Genomic DNA, 23,982 nt, shown 5'->3' on the forward strand with positions numbered 1-23,982 from the left:
GGCTGCCAAGATATATGGACTAGCCTGGCCTTAGTGTATATAGATAAGACAGGCAGGTTCACCCTCTAAAGGATCAGGATACTACTTTCTCTTTTCAGCCTAAACTGTCCTCATTAGATAAACTACTCAAAGGCAGCCAGTGTCTCTCCCTAAACTCCTCGGCCCCACCCAATCTTTCAGTTACTAAGCAATGGATCCTTAAGAGCCAGTAGTATACTAAGCACCTGGGGTGTGTGCTGTACCTGCGCCCTGCGCCATGGGTGCTGGGCAGGACCGCCCAAGACACCAACAGAGCCCTGACCTCCATCAGTTTAACAATCTCAAACCACACCCTGGGAACCAGTTGATTCAAACATGTTTATTGAGCTAATCAACCAGGGCAGAACAAGGCTGGGAAGGATGTTCCAAAAATACAGAAAAACTATTAGGCTCTTCCCATTAAACAAAGGGAAGCAGTGCCCCTCTCAAAAGATACTGAGGTGAAGCTCCCACCCCTCCAAACACAGCAGGAAATAGCCACTCTGCTCAAACACAGAGGAACAGAGCCAAGGTGTTATTAGGAAGGCAGGGGCTTAAGGCTTCTTTATCTCAACATCATTGGAGAAAGGTTAGGTTAGAAAGGCAAAGCCCACCTCTCCCTCCCCTCAGAGACCAGGGCTGGGGCCTGGAAGTACTGGTTCCTTTTGTTCCCTTCTCCTGTTTGCCTCTTCCAAGTGGTCATGTAGTTGAGATGGGGGATGAAGATGGGGGAAGGTGCAGAGTCATGTCAGAAATCCTGTAATGAGAAAGACAAAAGGCAAACAGAGACATAACAAAAGACCACAGAGCAGAGAGATGACTGCAAGGTCCTCCAGATGATAATTTTATTTCCCCTCCTGCCTCCTCTCAGAGCTACTCCTAGAGCTCTGGACACAGCTGAGAGGGGTGGGCCATGGGCATGGCCTTCCTTTCCACCTATTTGACAAATACATGGGTTACCCAGTATCTCCCAAGGACACAGAATTCCTCTTACTTTGCCTTCCACAGTCAGTTTTGGGGACACTCACCTCAACATTCAGCTCTGTAGAATCTAAGAGGTCCAGCCCAGGCTCACTGGGGGAAGAGTGCTAGAGAGAATGGGGTCAAAAGTCAGAAAGGTCCTCCCCTATTCCCATCACATTGCAAACAACCACAAAGTTCCCTTTCCAGTCTTACAATAACAAGTGCAAGGGTTGCCATAGGTACCCAAAGCAGTTAGGGAGGAAAGATTAGAAAAGGCAGGGTGGGGAGGAGGCCTAGACTTCCTGGAGTCATCAGAGAAGTGCCTCCTTTGCCCTGCCAACTGAGCCCCTTAAAGTCACTCAATTTTGGAGCCTGAGGATGGGATTTTTCCTGAGGGGACTTTAGAAAAGACTGTAGTACTTTAACAGAGGCCTTGCTCTCTACTTTCTGGTTTGAAGATGTCACTGTCTGGTTTTTCCTTCTGAACACTGCTTTATTCAGTCCTCTCCCCCTCCTCAAAAAAGAGAGGGAGCAGAAGAATAACAGCAGCAGACACATAATCTTTTTCAGTTTATAAGGTACCTTCACTTTGTATTTTCTGTGAAAGCTCCATTTCAAAGATGGGGAGGTTGTGCGGGGTTAAGGAGCTACCTTGATAAAGTGGTGGAACTGAGGACTCTCAGGTCACCTCACTCAAATTCCATGTTTTTCCTACTAGACTGGTAGCATTTCCTCCTGGATAAACAGGCTGGGGTAGAAAAGGGAGTGGAGGAACAGGAACTGAGGCAGCCCTCTAAAGAGAGAGGGAGAAAGGTAGGGTGCCCCATATGCCTGTGCGCACATGCATTATGAAGAGATTTACTGAATGGGCTACAAGGATGGGCTAGATGACCTTTCATCTCTAGCTCTAGAACTCTTTTTAATTCTTAGATTCAGAGGCAAATATTTATTTGGGGATTGAGAGGGGGAGCGACATTATAGTCTTTTCTGGTATTTTTAATTTCTTTTCCCTATTTCTTTAATAAAAGTCCTAGCAAAATACAAAACAATTTACAAACCTCCCTCTTTTACTCATTTTTTCCCAAAAAGCCTTAAGTAGCTTTCAAAGACAAAGGAATTAGGACTAATAGAAGAGAATCATTCTAGTTTCTCTTATATCTGCCTCCAGTTCAAGAGGAAGAAGGGAATGCTGGGGCCACTCACCTTGTCTGGATCTTGCCATTCTTCACCTGATTCATTCTGAATTTCTAACTCCTCTTCATCCTCTTCCATAAGGCTGAGTCTGATGGCAGTGGCAAAGAGTAGAGGTTTCCAAACTGCTCTTTAAAGACCCCTGAGAGTTTCTCAGAGGCACCCCAGGGGAGCAGGGGTAAGCAGTAAGTAGAGAAGGGCTCTAGGTTCCCATTCCTGTCTTAATCAACTACTCATAGCAGTTTTACATACTAGGGTTCCACATTATATTGGAAGGAAGTGTTCTGTGTTTAAAACAAGTTCAAAAAGCACCAGCATAGTAATATTGGATGACAGATTTGAAGTACAGATAGAGGATAATGAGAAAAGCTCACCGAGTCAGCCGATTGCCCAGACCAGGACCTGAAGGATTGAGTGGAGTATGAAAATGCTGTGGACTCGAAAAGCTTGACTTCTGGGTATCTGAAAGGGGCTGGCTGTTGGAAATAATATAGGATCAGTGAAAGTAAGTAAAGAGTAAGAAGAGGAGGTAAGGTGTCCAGCATTAAAGGAGAGAAAATATCAGAATGTAGGGAAAGAGAGAAAACATAAAGCTAAAAAAATGGAGAAGGATTGGAGAAGAACCAAGAATGAGGGAGTACTGCAGAAGAGGACAGAACAGAAACAGCAAGATGGAGATTGTAAGATACCAAACTGAGAAATCAGACATCCAGATTCTTCCCCCCTTCAAACTTCACCCTTGGGTAAACTTTGATTCTGAGCCTTCTTCTTCTTCTATCTCTTCCAAGCCCCCCGGGGGCTGCCTACTCTTCACAGCTGTGGAGGTGAGGGTGGGTGTGGGTGGGATGCTGTTCAGAGGTAGGCTTTCCTCCTGAGATGAAGAGGTGTCCTCTCTGTGCCGCCTGGAGGAGCCTGCAAAGATGCAGACGCACATACTAATTGTAGACCAAGTACAGCCACAAGCATTTTTACTTTTTCAAGACCTGCCTAGGAATTGTTTAGGGAAAGTTAACAGGGGAATAGAAAACCTATATAGCCTCATTATGTTATGACTAAAATATGAGCATAGCCCTATGTGCTAAAAGGTAGGCTTCTAGAATTATATCTAGGACTCGTCCAAGAAAAACTTACTACATAGCTTAGAAAACAAGATGAAAAAAGATATAAATTTTCACAGAGAAATAGTAACATTTGAACACAAATATGAGAAAGGACTGGACTCCCCTAAGATTGAGAGGTCTCAACTAATCAATGAAGATATCTGTTCATTCAAGATTTTTTGTGGTGAGAAAAAGCTTAAAATGGCAATAAAAGTTTTGGGACCTGAAGCTAGGATGGAAGTATGAGGGGTAGGAACAGAAAAATGGAAGAATGGATTTTCAAAAAGCCAGAAAAAAATGAGATGACTGCAATGTCAGCATAGTGCTGACATAAAGGGTAAGTGGAGGACCTAAGGCTCAAAATGTTAAGCATTTCTATTCTGCGAAGATCTGAGAAGGTAGATGAGGAGAAAGGGTCAAAAATGACTTAAACAACCCAAGTGATATTGTTTTAAAACATGAATCAAACTGACATTAATATCTGTCAACTATAAATATTCATACCCCCATTAACCTCCCTGCCCCCCCTGGCCAGGTTTGCATTCTGAAACCAATAACCCAGAAAGTGAGCTGCTACTGTTTTAAACAGAGGGCTACAGACAAAGGGAAAGAACCACACCCATGCCCCAGAGAGGAAACCATGGACCCCCAGGTAGATCCTCCGAATCTCCCCAGCCTATTAATGGTGTAATCTTTGGGTTTATCATTAGTTTTGAATTAATTTTCCATAGAGTTTTGCTATTTTTAGTTGGCTAAATAAACCTTGAAAAAATGAGTACCCTTAAAGGTAGCAGATGCTCAATAAAATGTGTTTTATTTAATTTAACCAAAGGCAAAAGTTTGAAAGAGGTAAAAGACTATATACTGCTTATCTAGGTAGTGGCAATAATAGTAGTAGTGCTGGAGACCCCGACATCCATATATGCAACACACATACACAGAATTTTACCTTCAATACGCCTTTTCTTGGAGTGGGGATAGCCCTGAGGGCTGGCCTCTGCTGTGTTCTCTACAGGACTGAGGGAGTGGCGATAGGTGGTGACTGGACCCCAGGGATGGCCAGGTGCCTGGGAGATACGCTGCAGACACTTTTCCAGGTAGGACAGTCTAAGGAAGGGGAAGGATGAAGAGGTTAAAGTCATCAGTGGATCCTCACCATGCCCTTCTTCCCTAATCCACTTCTTTATTCACCCACCCATAACTTACAGCAGCTTCTTGTCCTGATGGAAGAGTCGGGGGGAGAACTCTGAAAGGAGCTCCAGGAATGCTAGGTTTGGGGGCTGACCGGAGGAGCCAGCTGGAGGAAGCTCAGACAAGGAGAACTTGATGCCTTCCCTTGGTTGAGCAGAATTATTTTAGGAAGATAGTACCTTCTGACTTCTTTCCAAGGGCTGTCCAAGTGTACCCTCCTTCTATCCCCAGCTTGTCTCCCAGGGCTACCCACCTGCCAACCTGATTGCTATTTCTCAACATGCTTATCTTCCCTCTAAGACCTTATTCTCAACTCTCCATGCACAGAGGCTTTAGCTTAGCCCTCTTAGGAAAATTCAAGCACACTGACTTCCAACCACTATTGTCTTACTTGTGTAGCATGACTATAAGGTCACGGTTCTGTAGCTGTTGGGGTCCAAAGCTCAGGGCAAACCTTCGGGCCAAGTCCCTCATCTCAATGAAGGCTGGAAGCTCATTCAGGTCCTGGGGCCCCTGTTCCTGCAGCAGTTCTGTGTACAACTGTGTCCAGGAGACATGGTACATTTGGGAGAGGGAGGAACAAGGTGGAAATAGAGAAGTAGGGCATTCCCTTCTTTGCCTAGAAAATCTAAAGGGCTCAGGATGCCACCTGCTACCTACTTTTATTCTTTCTTTCCTCTTGGGACACTGCCCCAACCCTTAACCCCCTGCAGCAGAGACAGTATTCACTCCTGCTCTGGAACAATAAAAATGTCCATAGTAACCAAAGGAGTCTGAGAGAGAACAAATTAGAAAAGAATTAGGAATTTCCTATCACTTTATTGTTGGTGCTCCTAAGTTGAATTTCTATCAAGCTAGGGTGGAAACTGCCCAGTCAGTTAAAAATTACTTTCTATGGGTCTACTAGTTATGAAGGAGACTGTCGTGTAAAGTAACAGTCAAAATAAATTTGAAAGTTCCTGCTCTTAAGGATCTCACATCCTAAATGGCCAGGTGTTAAAAAGAGTCTAAACTACAGAGAGTGCATGTCATAGATTTAAGGCCTTGTAGGCAAAAGGGAGTACCTGCTTGAGGCTTAGCAGCAGGATTCGGGAACAATGACTTCGGTCAATCTGTCTTGCTCTTGTTAATGTTTCCTTGATAATGTCACCATAGTCATTGTAAAACTAAGAGAGAGGAAATGGATTAGTGTTTGACCATAGGAAAAGACTGTTTCTGTTTTGCTTCTTTCTTCACGTTCCTAATTAAGTCTCCTTCCAGAAGTGACTTAGGCAGGGAAACACAGGAATCTAAGTATAAAACAACTGAGACTAGACTTCAACTCTGGCCAAGAGGTACAAAGCCCAAAAGAAACTCTGCCCTGAGCTCATTTCTTGGAGAAGAATAGTAAGCCTGCTAGTGCCCACTCTTATCCAGTATTGAAGCCTTCATTATTTGCCTCACCCCACTAAAACAAAAGTTTCATGAAGCAGGAACTTTTGTCTATTATGTTCACCGCTGTGTCCTTACTGTGTGAAATGGTGCCTGGCACTAATACAATATAATGGTGGGTTAAGGAAACTGAGGTACACATTTAGGTATCTTGTGAAAATTGATCCCTCATCCATTCTTTTTCTTCCTTCTTACATTAGCCTATTCCATTGACTGGGTTCACAGAAAAAAATAATTCTGGACAAGAGGAGTAAGATATTTCCCCTTTAATGAACGTCTCTTTATTCTAAACTCCTATTGTCCTTTCCCTCCAATTTTGCCTTTAAGCGTGATATCATCATCTCTCCCACCCTCCTTTTTGTAGTGCTACAGTGTCTGCAGTCATATACTATGTGCCTCATTGTACCTTGTTATAATGTTTGAAAACATCTGAAGCTGCATCCATCTCCAGGACCCCATAAAGTAACAGCTTGCAGAACCCAGCCAGGAGGCGACGCCGCTGGTGCAGTTGCTCTATCTGTAAATGGTCCTCCTGGGAATGACCTGGCTCATATCAAATGCAGAATGGAAATATCAGAATCACAGATTTAGGCCTCTTGCCCTATGTGCCTGAGGCAGGCCCAAGATCCAGATCCTTCCTGAGCCCCAGGTATAGAGTCCCTGTACCCCTGCCCAGTTCTCCAGGCTCGATGAAGACATGGTCCATGAGGAAGCTGGCTAGCTCAGACTGGAGAGTGGCTTCAGGAAGAAAGACAAGAGGCCTAAGGAAATCACGTCCCCCTACAGTCATCTGAGGGCTGAAGATGAGAAGTAGATCACTTAATAAGACGAAAGCCTGTTGGGGAAAATAAAAGAATGCTTAAAAAGAACAGAACATTGACCAAGACTGAAATTATATAGCTAATTTCTCTTTATAAAGAGGATTCCTCAGACTATGGGGCAAGACTTGTCTCCTTTTTCCCACTTGAGTAAGCACTCACCTGCTCCTGGATCTCAGGATCCACATCTGAGAGGCAGCTCTGGCAAAGTTCACAGAAGGCCACCATTCTGCCCTTCAAGTTCAATAGCTGCTTCTGTGGAGACACTGGCTTCAGGGGGAGGAATAAAGACACAGGCTCCTTTATTCCCGTTCCCCCTACTTAGACCCATATTCACCTGGGAAGCACCTGATCCAGAAAGGTGGGTTAGTGTCCAGAGGATGGAAAAATAGACAAGAGTCAGAGCTGGCAGGATCACCTGTAATGATCAAATATTACAAAAATAACGAATGAGTCTGGAGAGTAGGGGTCAGATAGGGAGGGAAAGAGAGGGAGAAGAGTGGGAGACAGGCAGGCAGGCACATACAAAGCAATGAAGAGATAAAAGCAGTGAGGAAGAGAGAAAATAAGATTAGGGGAGACCCGATTCCTTTGATAGTGGAAAAGAAGTGATTCTGGACAATCTTCAGAGGACTTTATCCTCTGGGTAAAAATATCGCCTCTCCTAAGTTTATTTGAAGTCTCAATATATCCTTGACTCCCAGGAAACCAGAGAGAATGGTTGTTTTCAGGCACTGGAAAGTACAGTTCACCTTCCAAGAGTGGAATGAAGGAATGACATACACATGATTTTCCTCCTTTGTGTCTACTCCATATTTCTGGGACTGAAATTGCCTGGGAACACTGGCCACCTAGGACGCATGGCCCTTAAAAACTCCTCTCTGCCTGTACATCTTCAACTTGTCTACTTGCCTGGTGAGGAATCTCTCCTGTGTCCACAGCCTTCCGGAGGAGTCGGTAGCATGGTTCATAGAGCTCCCAGCGTGTTAGGTCATGAGCACTCAAGCGGGGAGGGAGAAGGAGGAAAGTTAAACCAGAACAGAACCAATTCCACAGACACCAGTAGAAATCAAAGGAGCTGCTCACTTGTAAAAGGCAGAGAGGCGCTTCAGAGTGGCTGTCAGACTGTACACCTCATCCTCATCTAGGAAGGATGACTGAGAAAGAAATAACTCACAGATTCATGTTCCCCATCTGTGGCCTATTCCCGCCTGAGTTTTGGGTGTCCTGTCATTCAGCCCCGGTTCCTACCTGCAGCAGCTCTTCAAGTTCTTGCTGGAAGCGGTCAGTCAGCAGATCCACCAACTGGCTGCGGGCAAAGTCCACCCGGCTAAAGAACGTGAACTCAGGATTACAGAGCAGATAGAGGGCGTGAGCTCCAGCCTCAAGCACCACTGGCTCTGCATGCTTCACCACCACTTCCTGGAGTTGCTGCAAGAACAGCTCCAGGTGCTGAGAGACAAAAAAAAAAAAATGGGAAAAACTAGTGTTGGGGAGGTGTGGAACGCAACTCTTCTGGAGGAGAGTTCAGCTGGGAGAGATAAGAAACAGGGTTGATCCCAGACAAGAAAAAGTTAAAGGAACTCATTATCACCAAACCAACATTACAAGAAATGTTTAAGGCCTTTTATGAGAAAATAAAAATAAAAATATGATTATAAAAATGGCAATAACTATTATACATCTATCAATAATTACTTTAAATGGACTAAATGCTACAATAGGGTGGCTGACTGGGTAAGAAACAAGACTCTTACATATGCTTCCTATAAGAGACTCACTTTAGGTTGAAAGACACACACAGACTGAAAGTGAAGGGATGGAAAAAGATATTTCATGAAAATGGAAAAAAAAAAAAAAACAACAGCTGGGGTACCAATACTATACCAGACAAAACCTGTAAAACAAAAGCTATAACAAGAGACAAAGAAGGACCCAGTAATTCCACTTTTGGGTATTTATTTGAAGAAACTAAAATACGAATTCGAAAAGATATATGCATCCATATGTTCACTGCATCATTATTTACAATAGCCAAGATATGAAAGCAACCTAAGTGTCCATCAATAGGTGAATGAATAAAGAAGTATGTATGTACATATATACATGATGGAATATTACTCAGCCATAAAAAAGAATGGAATCTTGCTACATATAACAATGTGGATGAACCTAGAGGATATTGTGCTAAGTAAAGTAAGTCAGAGAAAGACAAATACCATATGATTTCACTTATATCTGGAATCTAAAAAACAAAATAAGTGAACAAAACAGAATTCATAGATGCAGAGAACATTTTGGTGGTTGCCAGATGGAAGGGATGTTGGGGGAGTGGGTAAAAACGGGAAGGGATTAAGAAGTACAAATTGGTAGTTACAAAATAGTCACACGGACATAAAGTATAGCATAGGGAGTACAATGAATAATATTGTAATAACTATGCATGGTGTCAGAAGGCTACTAGATTTATCAGGGTGATCGCTTCATAAGTTATATAAATGTCTAATCACTATTTGTACACCTGAAACTAACAAAATATTGTATGTCAATTGTAAATAAAAAAATTTTAAAAAAAGAAAAGAAAGAGGGTTGAAAGCATTGAACTTCAAGAATAGATACCTAAGAAAGGGAAGACTTATTGATTTTTCTGAAAGCCATGTTCTTGAGAACCAGATACTGGCAGTAGAACCTTTGGCTCTAGCAGGGAAACAAGGTAGAGAAAATATATCTTTCTTACTCCTCACCTTCTCCAAGCGCCTGGTGCAGTAGATGTTGAGGTCAAAGTAGTTGAGAAGCTGAAGCAGGGGAGCAACCTTCTCTGCATCAGCTGAGAACTGTGGTAAGTGAGACACAGAGTTATTAGTTAATGTACTGCTAAGTCTTACTCCTATTCCTCATCGGATGCCGTTTTCTTTCACCCTCCCATTCCCACATGCTTAACAGTGGGGCAGCTCTACCTTGGCCAGGAGCTGGGGTAGCAGGGGAATGAGGTGCTCAGTCAGCTTCACCTTGTCATCCGCTTGGATCTTACGTTCTTTAGGGGTTAAGCCCTGGAATTAGTCATTTAAGGGTATGGGAAAGGTATAGAAAAAAATGTGGTCCTGAGGGTGTATACGTGTATCCGTCCACCCTGCCATCTTATCTGCCCAGGAAGGAATCCAGCAGCTCCCTTCAGGTTTTTTTTTCTTCTTGAAACAGAGTTCTTTGAGGGGAAGAGGAAGGGGCACCCTAAGCCAAGATTTGAGGATAAGAATAGACAATATCTGTCTGGATTTAATATTTTCAATCAACTCGACCTACCCCTCATACCATACCTTCCTCCCAGTGACCCGCCCCACAGGGGGGTGACCCTCTGAAGCTTGCCGGATACTGGACACAAGGATTTCTATCAGCGTGCTCTCCTGCACATCGCCCAGGTCTAGGTTGGCAGAAGGATGGAGACACAGAACCATGAATTAGCCACCCTCCATCTCCATGTCCTCCCCCACCCTTACACTCCACTGCCCATTACAACTCTACCTCTTACAAGACAGGAAAGAAATCTCCTCTCATTTCCTACTAGGAGGTGAAAAGTGCCCCCTGACCCCCAGCTACCATGTGACACACGCACTCTGGTCCTTCTCCAGTAGCAAACTTGTCAGACTCTCCCAGTCCTTCAGCTGAGACCCCGCACAGTCCCACAAGCTGTCTACTAAGTAAGCAGCATGGTTATGGAGCTGTGGAAGGAGGTATACATTAAGTTACTGAAGTCACATTAAAAAACTCTAGGAAGTGATTAATGATAAACCATAGCTCTCCTTCCTGTAGTGCCAGCTCCCACCCTTCTCTACCTGCAGGTCTTATGAACAATAGCCAAACAGCTCCTTCCTATACCTCACCTCACTCTCCACAAAGAAGGACAGCAGAAGGTGGAAGAAAGTCTTCTGGGCACATGGACTTCGGCGTCGCTCTTTCTCACCCACTGTTCTCGTCTCACACTCAGGGTAAAAGAGCCTGGTAGAATGGACACAAGGAAAAGGCACAGCACAGAAAGAAATAAGGAAGAGAATAATCACCATGGAGGGAAGAAACAATCCAAGGACAGGTATAAAGGAAAAACACATGCAGAGATAAAGGAAGCCCCAAGGAGTTGAAGGGGAAAAGGAGATCCCAAGAGAGACTTTAACAGGTATGTAGAATTCTTAGGAAGGGCAGCAGTAGACGAGGGAGAAAAAACAACAGAGAATGGTGTTAAAAGAACAAATAAAGGGAGCCCTACTCACTTCCAGTATAGAAATTCCCCTGCAGCAGAGGCCAGGGCTCGATTAGAGGCATACACAACAGGATAGATACTCTCACAGTCAGCATCTGTCAGCACCCCTTCCATGTTCCTGCCAAGAAAAAAGGAGAAAGAGCAGGAGGATATGGAGGTAGTCTTCTGGAACAACTAAGGCTAGAAACAAAAAGAGGCAAAAACAACGAGGATTAACTCATAAATAACTTTTAAATGAAGAGTGGAAGACAGAGGAGTATGGAGAGTTAGAGAAGATAGGAAATTTTCCCCTGGAGATCTTGCAATTCAGGCATGACCTCTGTCTTTCAACCTGTACATAAGGAAGAGTCAACCTATGCTAGGTGGAGGGATAGGACTCTGGAAGAGTTTGTCTGATGCTGGAAAGTTAAAAGTCTAAGGTGCCTGCTTCCCCACTTCCCAGGACTCACTTAAGGATAAGTATTAGCAACCTGACGGCCTCCACTGCCACATCATACTCTCGGTCCATGACCATGGAAACCATCCGGTCCTGCAGAAAAGACAACATCTGTCAAAACCTCACTTGTATCCATCCCCAAAATTGTATTCTCTTAGAATTTGAAAGATTCCTAAAGAGAGGATATAGGAGCAGATGCTGGGATAGTTATAGATACATACAAGCAATAGAAATGGAAAGATGAGGTGGGGAAACAGGAACCGGAAAAAAGAGCCAAGCACAGGAATACTGTCCCAATTTCACCTTGAAGCGGCTAGTAAAGAGCTCCAGGCGTGCAGTTAAGTCCCGGTTGCTGTACAGTCCTTTGAGAGCCTTCAGGCACTTTAGGCGGACTTCCCGATGCTAGTGAGGAAAATCAAAGTATAACTGACTACTCCTCTACTCACCCTCACTGGGCCTCCACACTTCCCTCTCAGGTTACTCATTCTGGGCCTGGATGTCCCCTATACCAAGGATTCTGAGATACCTCAAAGATAATGAACAGCCGTCTTCTTATTTAAAAAACAAAAGAATTACAGCAGAATTTAGCAATTATGATGAAAAGGATGTTCTGATTACCACTCTAGCACCTGTACCAACCCATCAATAATGCTGCCATTTCATAGGTAAGGTCTTTCTCCCCTCTACTCTAGTTTTGAGGTATTTCATTTCCTGGATAGGTCTTTCTTCTACCTTATCCTGCCCTCCCTAATACTGGGGAAGTTTCAAGGTTCAGTGTCCTGATGGGTTGATCACTGATCACCAGTGAAACACCTAAGTGGCAGGACCAGGTAAAGTTGAAGCATCCCTAGGGCAGAGAAAAGGATTAGGGGAATAGGGGAAAGTAGACTGACTCAACTCTCACCTTATCATGCAGGGTCCAGCCAATATATTTTAAATAACTGTCAGTGAGGAAGGAGGTACTGTAGTTTTGCATCCAAGACCCAATCTCCTCGATGCAGATAGCACGAATCTCAGGAAGGACATCCCTAAGCACAGAAGAATAGATTGACTTTTATAACCTTTCCAAACTCATTTTCCATCCTACCAGATAATCTCTCTGTCATAGAAGAATTTATTTTCTTCACTAAACCATGTACCATACCTTTCATTTCCTCCCACAATGTAAATACAATATGTAAAAAAAGAAACATTTTCTTTCTATAACCAGCCCTTAAAATAGTTGAACTTATCCTCCACTGACCCTTTTAGAAACTAATTTCGGAACTTAATTTAACTGTCAGCCAGTGTGTGCATTTTAATTCTACTTCGAGAAAAGATTAAAGCAGCTGAAAGGTTCTAAAAAGACAAAGGATAAAACCTAGATAAGAACAGGAAATACAGATACTCTTTTTAACTTAATTCTACCAGTTCTTTAAACAGTATAAAACTCACTGCTTTTAGCACAGTGAAACAGCAGACTGGGTTAGGAAGAGGCTGGTCAAGCTGCACACTCTCAGAAGCGCCTTGCCTTTTGCCTGTCTGCTCTTGTCAAGTCCCTAGCCCCAGGAAGATGGAAAACCAGTCTTGGGCAAAGCTGGATCAAAAGAATACTTAGCAATGCCTTATCCTCTTATTTTCTCTCCCAGAAGAGCTTACAAGATCATTTATAAGTGGAGAGAAACTAAACCTTATTAATTTGAAATATTTCTTAGTTTTTGCTCCAGCTTCATTAGTTCTGGGGCTAACCAAATAACTCAAGAGTTAGGACGGGGCTTTGTTACTTCTACAGTTTCTGTAACCAAGAATCAGCCACTTTGACAAAAGGAGCCCATTAATTTACCTGTACCGATGTACAAAGACACCCCTGAAGAGGGCATTCATCATCCCCTCAATCTCCTCTTGATGCTCTTGAAGCTGGAGGACAGGGAGGAACAGGTCAATCTCTCTTGTACTCCAACAATATAAGGCCACAAAAATATAGAAATGTATATGGCTTCCACCTACTTCCTATTTATTATAGGACACAGTCTGAACCTTTGGTATCCTATGTTCCCTTTTAAAAGAAACTGTATAGTTAACTAATACCTTTGAGGTTTCTTTGTGTTTAGAAAAGATAATATCCCTTCTATGTCTGATTATTTTGACTATCTTTTGCTATTCAGAGGCCTTAGCTGGTAGTTACATATGTTTTTGACCAACACTTGGAAAATGAAATTTTAATAAATGCAGTTTGTTTGACAGAAGTGGATGTAGCAAAAAAAAAAAAAAAAAAAAAAAGAAAGAAAAAGAAAAAAAGAAGGAAGAGATTACATCAGTGGGACCTGCAGAGGACATTTGGTAATGTTTGAAGACATTTTTGGTTGTCACTACTGGGAGTTACTACTGCCATCCAGTAGACAGAGGCCAAGGACACTGATAAACATCAGCCTCCCAATGTCAATAGTGTCACTATAAAGAAATCCTAGGCTAGATGAATAACAGATACCAAGGAAATAAAATTATAGGGAAATTACAAGAATTACAGGGAAGCAGAATTAAAATGGAACATTCTTAAAGACACCTACCCTTACCTCTTCAATAAATCAATATATTGGGATAAAATGGGAAGAGGCAAAGGTTCCATAAGATTAAAAGCAACAAGAAACACAACAACCAAATGTAATACATAGTCCTTAATTAAATCCTGTTTGGAACTAACCAGATATAAAAAGCATTTGGGGAACAAATGGGGAAATTTTAATATAAATTGGAATTAGCAACTATTAGCAAATCATTCTTAATATTTTTGGATATGAAAATGGTATTGAAATTATGTAGAAACATGTCATTTTTTTAGAGGACATATTTAAATCATTAGGTTGAAATACCAATATGTCCATAATTTACCATAAAATGGAAAAATAAATGAAACAAATTTTACGGCAAAATGTTAAATATAGGTAATTTGTGTGTAGTGTTCATTCTACCAATGCCTCTTTTTATGTTTGAAAAAGTTCATATTTAAAAGGAAAAGGAGATGAAGGAGGGTAGGAGAAAGGTCAGTCATCAGAGCATAATGACAGTGAAAATAGAAACAGAGAATAAGGGAAGTTTAAAGTTTCCTTCTCTAATGATTTAGCACTGAAATATTTGGAGAGGCCTGGGAAAAGTCAATTGGTACAGTTAGACATGGTGAGTCCTGCAACCTCATAGTGGGGGGGTCTCAGGTGCCAAAGTAGAGTGTGTGTGTGTGGGGGGGGGCATACCAGAGTCTATCTCATGATAGACATAGCTATTTGAAGGTTTAATCAGTGCAAATGATTTTGTTAGGGATTATGTTCTGTGGTGGTATTTTTTAAGTTTAAAAGGAAACAAAGCAAGTACCTACTATGTGGTAGGGTAAGCAATTTACTCATCATCTCATTTTATCTTCATAAAAAAGTAGAATTATCCCTCCTTTTTAAGAAAAGGAGACTGAAGTTTAGAGATGTTACATAAAGCCATAGACCTAGTAGCTGACTGGAACAGAAACTAAACTGAAGAGTGACTGAAAGGCCTGTGCCCCTTCCATTCCTTAAACACTTGGCTTCCCCCATCAGTGGTTGGTCTTTAGTACTCCTATGGTGACCTGTATACTGTACACTTGACAGGAAAGTCAAAACTTAACTTCTTGCATATGTACAGGCATAACTCTTCAACACTTCTAATAACGAATATAGATAATGGAAACTGAGAAAAAGTGGAATTATAGAGAATTCTGAATTTTACTCTAAATTAGAAATGATAATAATTGAGCCCACATCCCAGAAACAGGAAGAGCATGCAATAATCTCTGACAGAATGGGTCTATAAACTATTGAGAGCATCCATTATTAATGATCTGAAAGGTTGCTTGGGAACCTGTGTCTTACTGGAGAGAAGTACTTGGGGACTGATAAGGTGAGCTTTGGCAGCAGTGGATAGATGCTAAAATAGAGGGACGAAAAGAGGCAGGGTACACACTTCTCACCTCTTTGCGTTTCTCCAACAGGCTCTCCAGCCGCTCAGGTGCTCTCTGTTCTGGCCCCTTGTTTCGTTCAGCCTCATACTGACGTTGATTGTTGTCTTTGTGCAAACTCAGTTGGAGGGCAACTCGTACCAGAGAGGTCATTAGTTTCATGGCTTTGAGTTAGGAAAAACAAGATAAGGAAACCATTATTTAAGTCAAGGGAGGGTAGGTTCAAAAAAGAAGGGAATAAAGGGCAGTGAAAATGAAAAGCTAGAGCAGGGTGACTATCAAATCCTGACTTACTGCTCTGGAGTGTACTTTTTTCCTAACTCTTTTGCGCTTTTAAAAAAAATCCTCAGCATATTCCCAATGGTGAGCTATGAGAAACATACTATAGCTGGAAACTGTCACTGTATCCCACCCCTTTTTACAATTCCACTAAAGAGAAATGAAATTGGGTTTGGGATAAAAGAACCATGGCCTTGAAATAAAGACCTAAGGTGCAGTTAGGAAAGAAGATCCAGGACTGGAAAACAGAAAAAAGGCCCAACCAATCCCCGGGAAAATATTTATAGAGTAAAAATGAATGCTTACCAGCCAATGTGCTAGTGTGACGGAAGGCACGGACTTGGGAGTCTGAGAGGCCAGTGAGCAGGGAAATGAGGTTGTCCATAGGGAAGCCATCATAAAGGAGGCTGTACTGGCACTGGTAGACCAATGTCCTCACAAATTCACAAAAACTTCCCTGGAACTTCTTCCAGGATGGACCTGGAGCTGTCAGGGGATAGTCTCCTGAGTCCTAAAGAAGGGTTTATGAAAAGGATGGGAAAGTTATTACCAGGCCACAGAGATGGCAGATGTCAAAACCCAATAGTATAATAAAAATATTATCTCTGTTATACTTCATTTCCTGCTATTCTCAACTCTAGAGGCATATTCAGATAATATCTGAATGGATCTCTTTTGCTCCCAAGAGATTGAACTACTCCTTCCAAAAAATATCCTATTTCTCGAAATCAGAAAGAAAGGGGTAATGAGCCTTGTATTTTGAAATAAGAGTGGTATGATGATCTTGGTCATCTCCTTCCACCTCATTAAACTGTTCTGTTAGGTGCCGGATGATCTCTGAGTTGGACATCTTCTTGAACATCTCGGGGGTCACAGTGCCTAAGGAATAAAACAGATAAGATATTTACAAGGAAAATAACAGGACACTGTAACTCTTTACATATATATATCTGAGGATGAGCTAGGGAATGTATTGAATAGAGCGTAGCTGCGAAATCAGAAGACTGAAATCTGCTATTATCTAATTGTGTATCTGCTATAATGCAACCCTTCTAGAAAACTCAAAGAAAATGAGCAGTGGAAAACTAATTTAAAAAGACTAGTTTTTTTAAAAAAAATCCAAACAAACAAACAAAACAAGGAAAGCAATGAAACTATACCAGATTCTGGATTCTTATAATACAATGTACCTAAGACTATCTGCCCTCAATAAATTAAGTCATGGCCTCTGGGGGCCCACAACTTCAGTGGTGATGAACTGGCAGAGAAATAAAAAAGAATATAAAAAATTATTTCATCTAAGAAAGGAAGACTAAAAGGTGTCTGATGGCCCATTTTAAAATTTGTGATTATTATTACCATGATTAATTATTTTTCCGCAAAGGGTCTTGTCTACAAACCAACATAGTTTCCTATTGATCATTTCCCTATCTGCCAATCAACAATGCGGGTAAATAAATAAAACTTTGCTTTACCTTCTCCCTTCATTTAAGAAATGCCTAATCCTATTCATCTAAATTCATCCAGCCTTCTGCTGGAGACTAGAAAGGGATAGAAGTTTCTTTACCTTTACATCCACAAGATCGGATGAAAAAGTTAATGAGCTCCAGGAATCCTGCATCTTGGTCTTGCTTGTAGCTCTCCAGCCACTCATCCACCAGAGACTAGGAAAACAATGTAGATGATTTCTACTTATGGCAATATGACAAACTAGAAATCCTGTATGTTTTCCCAATTGAAGCATCTAAACTTCTGATTGAAATATTAAAGATATATTTTAAAATGTATTGCTGGACTGGAATGAAAAGTAGAATTCCACATAGGCTAAAAATGAAGTGAAGGTAGCAATCTTTGGAGATAAGCAAGCTGACTTTTGCCCTGTAGGTTTCTATTAAACCCTAGGAACCCTGACTTTCTGTCCAGAACACTGTGAGGAATGCAGAGCATCAGAGAATGAGCTTAAGGGCTTTTAAAGAAGAGTAGTCCCAAAGGAGGCTACTGCATAAAGCTGGATCCTGCAAAGAGTCACATTCTCATAAAAGCAAGAATGAGAAATAAACCTAAAGTCAGAAGGAGACAGTAAGAAAACTAGTTTGTTATGACCTTAGTGTGGGGTGGAAAGAAAACAAGAATTCTTCCTTGAGAATTCATAAGCATAAGCCAGCTCTCAGATCTGGATTTTCAGTCCGGATCCACATTACCTGTATGATCAGAATAATCTCAATTGAATAATTTACTTAAAGGTGATTTTGGAGTATCCCCAGTAAATGACCAGAAGCAAATGCAGGCTCCTCTCTTAAAACACACCTTCAAACCAAGCCCCAAAGAATTCCAACATATAGAGCTCCAGGGAAAATTAGTGGTTCACAGTAAAATCTAGTAAAGAATCAAGGCACTGAAAGTAAGAATCAGCAGGAAAAACAGACAGCATAATTAAATACACAGACTTCAGACACTGAAGTTATCACAGATTATAAATTATGCTTACTATGATTAAAGAAATGGAAGAAAAGATTGAAAGTAGAAGTAAAGAACAATTATTTTAAAAAGGGTCAAACAAAATTTGTAGAAAATATAATAAAATTTAAAACTTCAATGAATGAATTAAAACCAGATTGGGGACAGCAAACAGATAAGTGAACTGGAAGATTAGTCAAAGAAATCATCCCAAATGCAGCCCACAAACTAACAGAAATAATAAAAGAGCTATTTAGAGACATGGACAATAGAGTGAGAAGCTCTGATGATGTCTAATTGAATTCTAGAAGAGGATAACAGAACAAGGAAGAATCACTATTTGAAAAAAATTTTTTCATAGTTATTGAAAGATACCAATCCTCAGAGCCTGGAAGCTAATGGATCTCAAGCATAACAAATAAAATATCACATAAACATAATACAAAAACAAAAAAAAACACAGAAAAAAAGAGATCAACTTACAAAGGATTTACATTTAACACAAATGAAAACACTTACAAATTAGACCTGCCCAAATAAAATAGCCCCTAGCCATATCTGGTTATTAAAATTAAATTTAAAAAATTTAAAATCCAGTTTCTAAGTCACACCAGCCACTTATCAAGTGTTTGCTAGCTACATGTGGCTAAGGTATACTATATAGACAATGGTGATATAGAACATTTCCATCCTTATAAACTGTTGTATTAGACTGCTAACTTAGATAGCTGACTTCCAGCAGCAATAAGGGAAATTAGAAAACAGTGTAATAATCTTTTTAATGTGCTGAGAGAAGGGAATGTCATCTTAGAATTCTATACACAGCAAACAATCTTTCAAGAACAGGGTAAATACATTTTATATAAGCAAAAACTGAGTTTGTTAATAAAGTCTATCTAAAGAAAATTTTAAAGGATAAACTTTGAACAGCAAGAGAAATGATGAACAAAGAAAAGGATAAAGATGTAGGTAATATCTAATTTGCTGGGAGAAGAGAAATGGACAGAACTAAAACACTGTATGAAAGCATGTAAACTGGAAGGGGCAATTGGAATTAAAATATGCTTAGGTCCTTGCAGAAGATAGGAATCCAAAACCAAGCAAGGAAAGGAAAAAAAGAAACAGGAAAGTCAAGATAAAGTTGTAAGCACATAAAATGGTAGCAACAAATTCAAATATATCAGCAGGAACAATAATTATAAATGAATTAAACTCTCTTATTAAAAGATACTGGCAGAATGGATTAAATAACATAATCCAGATACATACTGTATACAGGAGAGAGACTGCAAACATACAAAAGACTGCAAGTAAAAGGAAAGAAAAAGATACCAGGCAAATACTAATCAAAAATAAGGCTAGTGTATATATGTTAATACAAAACAAAACAATTTTTGTTTGAGTATAAAGATAAAAGAATATCAGTATATCACAATAATGAAAAGTTTGACTTACCCAGAAACAAAGCCTCAAAATATTAAAAGCAAAAATGAGTACAAATAGAAATGGAATGACCAAAAAAGTCTCCTTTTTAACACACCTCTCTCTATATTATATCAACAGGCCAACCACCACCACCACACCAACCAAAAACCTCAAATCAGTAGAAAATGTCAAAGCAGTATCACATTTAACATTCTTGATCTCACCCAAGAGAACACTGGACCCAACAACTACACAGCACACATCCTTTTCATACACATGTAAAATAGTTTTGGAAAAGGACTAAAAGTTGTCATTAAGCTAGTCTCCCTAAGTTTCAAAGACCACATTTTCTGACCACAATACAATAGTTGGAAATCAAAAACAAAAATATAAATAGAAAAACTCAATGTTTGAAAATTTAAAACTTTTCTAAAAGCTATAAAAATCTATATTATGCATCAATATGAGTGAATCTAAAACTGAAATAATTAAGTCACAGAACACTATATAAAGAATGATTCATTTGTTTAAATTAAGTAACAAATTCATTAGTAATAAAACTATAATAAGGGAATTATTAATGGAAAATGCACTCTAGTGGTTCTTTCCATTGGTGAGGGGACTGTGGTGGTAGGATAGAGAGAAGCTATACAAGGCCCTCTATAGCACTATTAATGTTTCATTTCTTGAGCTGAGGCTAGAGATCTGGGTGATTATTTAAAATTTTTGTAAACTACATATAAGCCATATACACTTTTAGATGACAATAGAATTATAATAAGTTATTTAAAAAAGAAATGTGGGGAGGAAAAAAGGAATTAGGTGTAATTGTCGAAGTGGAGCTAAAGAGTGACAAGGGTGAACAAGTTGCCATCCATATCCAAACTTTCTCTCTAGATTCTGATGCCTCTCCTTGCCTCCTCTATCAATCAATAAAGGCAAAACCAATCTCACTCTGTGACACCTTTAAAAAAGGTACATTCTCACTCATCCAAGGTCTCCCTTATATCATTCCGAGGATCAGCTTCAGGGACTTATCTGTCGTTCCTGATATAGATTATGTTCATTAAAATGTCTGCATTAAAACGAGTTTACAGACACTTTATTTTTCCATCCTACAAGAGGTGAGATGATATTTAGAAACTGGTGAGTCACTGTTTTACCTGCATGTCACTTTTGGCAGCTCTCACAGCATCAAAAAGATCGCTGGCTGGTGGCTCTGACTCTTTCTGGCTACGACCACGTACCATTCGGGACCCCTTCTTTGGATGTTTTGCCACCTAAGAAGTATAAAGAGATTAGGAATATTTTTTAAATATTAAAATGATCTTGACACTTTGTTTCATCACACAGGCAGGCTTACACTGCTCATTACACAGCAGAATTTGAGTTACTGACTCAGATCTGATATAACTGATATTTATATTATGAACTTTATTATTTTTCTCCTTTAGAAAGTCCTTTAGCCCTATTCCTATTCCTCTGAATCTTAATACCCTCTTCTTTTATTCTTTATTTTTCAAAATTTTTCTTCTTCCTACTCTCAACACTTTTTAAGTCTTGTCCTTTCAACAAACAATCTCCCAAGTCTCTTTTAGGTTTACTTTTGCTGCTTCCCAGACCAGGTTCAAAAACAAAAGAAAACAGACTGACTCACTGGGGTTGTTTTGAGTGGTCGTTTTGCTGCTCTCTTCTTCATGTTGTGTCTCAAGCTGTCTTCGAAGTCACTGCCTTCATCAGTTGATAAAGAATCACTATCCCTATGAGGGAGTATGGTTCTCCTTAGATACAACACCCTAGTCTCTCCATACAAAAGAGTAAATAAATTATAATTTCTCTTTGTCACTAACTGTACCCCCTCGCCATGAGAAAAATATATTCACATTTTCTTTAAGACATGAAATTATTGTTACCAGAAAGTAGGAACAAAGTCTTAATGGAAAACTTTCGCTTGAAGAAAATAATGGAGATGAAGAATGAAGAACTGAGGTGGGTGAAAAGTAATACTTTCCTAATAGTCTCTCTAAGAAAATAAAATGATATTCACTTAAGCAGGCTGTGTGGAGAAAAATCATCATGGCTTGGAAAGTTATATATTACTCACGCATAAATAGGAGATTAATATGCACTTGGAGTTAAATTCCACCCTTTGAAACAAATTCACATGTCTTACTGGTTAGAGTTAAGTTTAAAAAATATAATCTGACCTCCAACAGTAGCACTGACAGAAACAGAAATGGTTTAGAAAAGGCCAATGAAAATAACTAGGGGATAAATCAGATCTTGTATGAGATTTTTTCCCCCTGGAAATAAAAATCAAGATATTATAACCTTCATAGAAAAAGCTCATAAATGATAGCAAATAAGGATAGACGGACCTGTATACAAAATCCTCAAATACAGGAGCTATAGCACACCAATTATAAAGTATATACTATTTGCCAGGCAACAGAAAAAGAACTCTTTACTTCCCCCTTCCCTACCTTCCCGCCTCCACCAGAGGGTGTAAATGTTGAACACACAAATGTGTCCAAGAAAGGTTTAGACAACTGAAATGATGGATTTAGAACAGGGTATATTATTCTTGATGACTACACATTCAGGGAAGCCAAAATCAGCCAGCAGAGCTGGAGGGCTGTTACTGTTGTGAACCACTAGAACAGCATTACGTTTTCATAGTCACACACATTACCACTGAGGCCATAAAATGGAAGAGGGGAAAGCTACTGAGGATGTAGGAGAAAGCCAGACAAGTATTTTCTCACTAACTTCACTCACCCCTCTTTAATCTGGTCCGAGTCCCTGTCATCAAAGGGCACACTGACAGACAAACTAGAAGATGAAGACAAGCCCTTCTGTCCACCTCTCATTGCTCGTTGCAGTGGAGAGGACACACTGCTTGGAGAGGAGGAGCTATGGAGCAAGGAGGAGGAGGATCGAAGGGTAGGCATGGTGGTCCAGCTGCAGAAAGAAAGAGAGGAAAGGGCTCCTACCCCACCGCTTCCCCCTCCCCAGCCCCCGCCATCCCTTTTCACTCCAAGGGAACTGCTCTGGAACTCAGAAGGGGGTAAGTCCACACAAAACACAAAAGAGAGTCTTTATCTAAGGCACTAGGGAATTAAAAACCACAGCCCCAGATGCAGACCATGGGTTTGGAGTTGCTCTCCAAGCAAGGAGTAAGGCACACGCCAGAGCAATTAAAGCAGATTCCTCTCCAGATTTGGAAGCCTAAATTGCCTGGTGCAAATGAACAAATTCTTACATTACAAACCAACCAACCAACCAGATAGATAAAAATTTAAAAGCACCCAGATTTAATTTCTAGAAAGCTAGTACTACTTAATTCCATGTGTAGTGGAATGGGACGCCGTTAACATTTTGGGGGTGGAGGCAGCATAAGAGTAGGGCCAGAAACGCTTAAGTTAGAGTAAAGGAAAGCTCGCATTCTCTACTTTTCCAGACGGTGGTACTTCTGACCCTCCCCGGGCTGTTTCTTTGGGCGGACGAGCCTTCTAACGGCTCATTAGAGTGGCTATCAGTCTCTTGGGGACTGTAAATGGAGGCAGTCATTGAGGCATGGAAGAGGGAGGTCCTTCTCTCAGGGACAGGAGTCGGGGTGGGGCTGCGTATTCTTGGGTCAAAGAGGAGCCTCACTGTCTGAGTCCGGAACAACGACTTCTGGCTGAGCACGGTTGAGGAAAAGTCACCACCTGCGGTCCCGCGGGTGTCTGAAGTCATTCCACCTGCGGCAGAGGAGCCCGCCGCTTCCCTTCCAGTGGCGGAAGAATCCAGAAAAAAGCGGGAAGGCGCGAGCCGGGTTGCGCGCAGGCGCGAGCCCAACGGCTTGCCCAAGGCTGGTAATTATCGCGAGGCTTGGGCGTGTGCGAGCTCGTGCTCACCACGTTCCAGTCAAGCTGCTCGGCAGCCTCGTGCGGCCACCAGCTCGTCCGCGTGCTGCCCCGTCACTTGGGCTCGGGCGCCAGCTACAGCCCTGCTCCACCCTGGACCCGACCCTCTTCCCCCAACATTCACAACCCCCTCCCCACCCTCCGCAACCATTGGCCGGGCTTCGCACTAGACCAGCAGTAGCCCCTTCAATCTGGCTTCTCAACTGTCATAGGTTAGGGTCCACCCAGGCCCCGCCTTTCGAACCGGGTCACCACGCCCCTGAAAAAAGGCCACGCCCCTCCCCCCCACCAACCTCCTCGTTCAGCCGAATCCCAACCCTCTGCGGAGTTTCCCCATTACATTGGCTTAATTTCTCCCTTGATCCCGCCCCTGAGGTCGGCCCCTTACCATCATTGGCAGGGTCCCGGCTTGGGCTCCGCCCCTAGTCTGGCTCCCGCTCCCATTGTCTCGGCAGATGCCGCCTGGTCCAGCTACCGTGCAAGGTGTTCAGTTTTCTGAGGTCGCGCTCTTCTCTGGCCGGCGGGTCGGTCCCGCATCAGAGAACTGGCTTCCCG

General features: G+C 41.4%; 1 protein-coding gene across 3 annotated transcripts; it reads right to left on the minus strand.

The window, feature by feature from the left end:
- STAG3 (stromal antigen 3) lies at positions 1-23,928 on the minus strand. 3 transcript variants are annotated; one of them, XM_016124788.2, is made up of 35 exons: positions 23,816-23,925; positions 23,174-23,229; positions 22,298-22,480; positions 21,177-21,279; positions 20,683-20,799; positions 17,205-17,301; positions 16,440-16,516; positions 15,944-16,148; positions 15,371-15,522; positions 13,223-13,296; positions 12,305-12,428; positions 11,704-11,802; positions 11,414-11,493; positions 10,975-11,082; positions 10,591-10,705; positions 10,323-10,428; positions 10,027-10,130; positions 9,670-9,762; positions 9,457-9,546; positions 7,964-8,164; positions 7,799-7,869; positions 7,625-7,712; positions 7,050-7,130; positions 6,875-6,967; positions 6,561-6,729; positions 6,301-6,437; positions 5,528-5,629; positions 4,855-5,003; positions 4,479-4,607; positions 4,222-4,379; positions 2,910-3,084; positions 2,547-2,648; positions 2,185-2,263; positions 1,047-1,106; positions 1-775 (listed from the first exon to the last, which is right to left on the minus strand). In XM_016124788.2, exons 1-35 carry the CDS (start codon positions 23,819-23,821, stop codon positions 767-769), a joined length of 3,792 nt encoding a protein of 1,263 aa, XP_015980274.2. In that variant the 5' UTR covers positions 23,822-23,925; the 3' UTR covers positions 1-766. The 3 variants fall into 3 exon arrangements, with proteins under 3 accessions (XP_015980274.2, XP_015980275.2, XP_015980276.2); XM_016124789.2 differs by having other exon boundaries at positions 3-775; positions 23,174-23,288; positions 23,816-23,869; XM_016124790.2 differs by lacking the exon at positions 23,174-23,229 and having other exon boundaries at positions 3-775; positions 23,816-23,928.
- Between the last annotated feature and the right edge of the window lie 54 nt (positions 23,929-23,982).

This window comes from Rousettus aegyptiacus, unplaced genomic scaffold (assembly GCF_014176215.1).
Source record: "Rousettus aegyptiacus isolate mRouAeg1 unplaced genomic scaffold, mRouAeg1.p scaffold_m13_p_8, whole genome shotgun sequence".
Classification (NCBI taxonomy): Eukaryota; Metazoa; Chordata; class Mammalia; order Chiroptera; family Pteropodidae; genus Rousettus; species Rousettus aegyptiacus.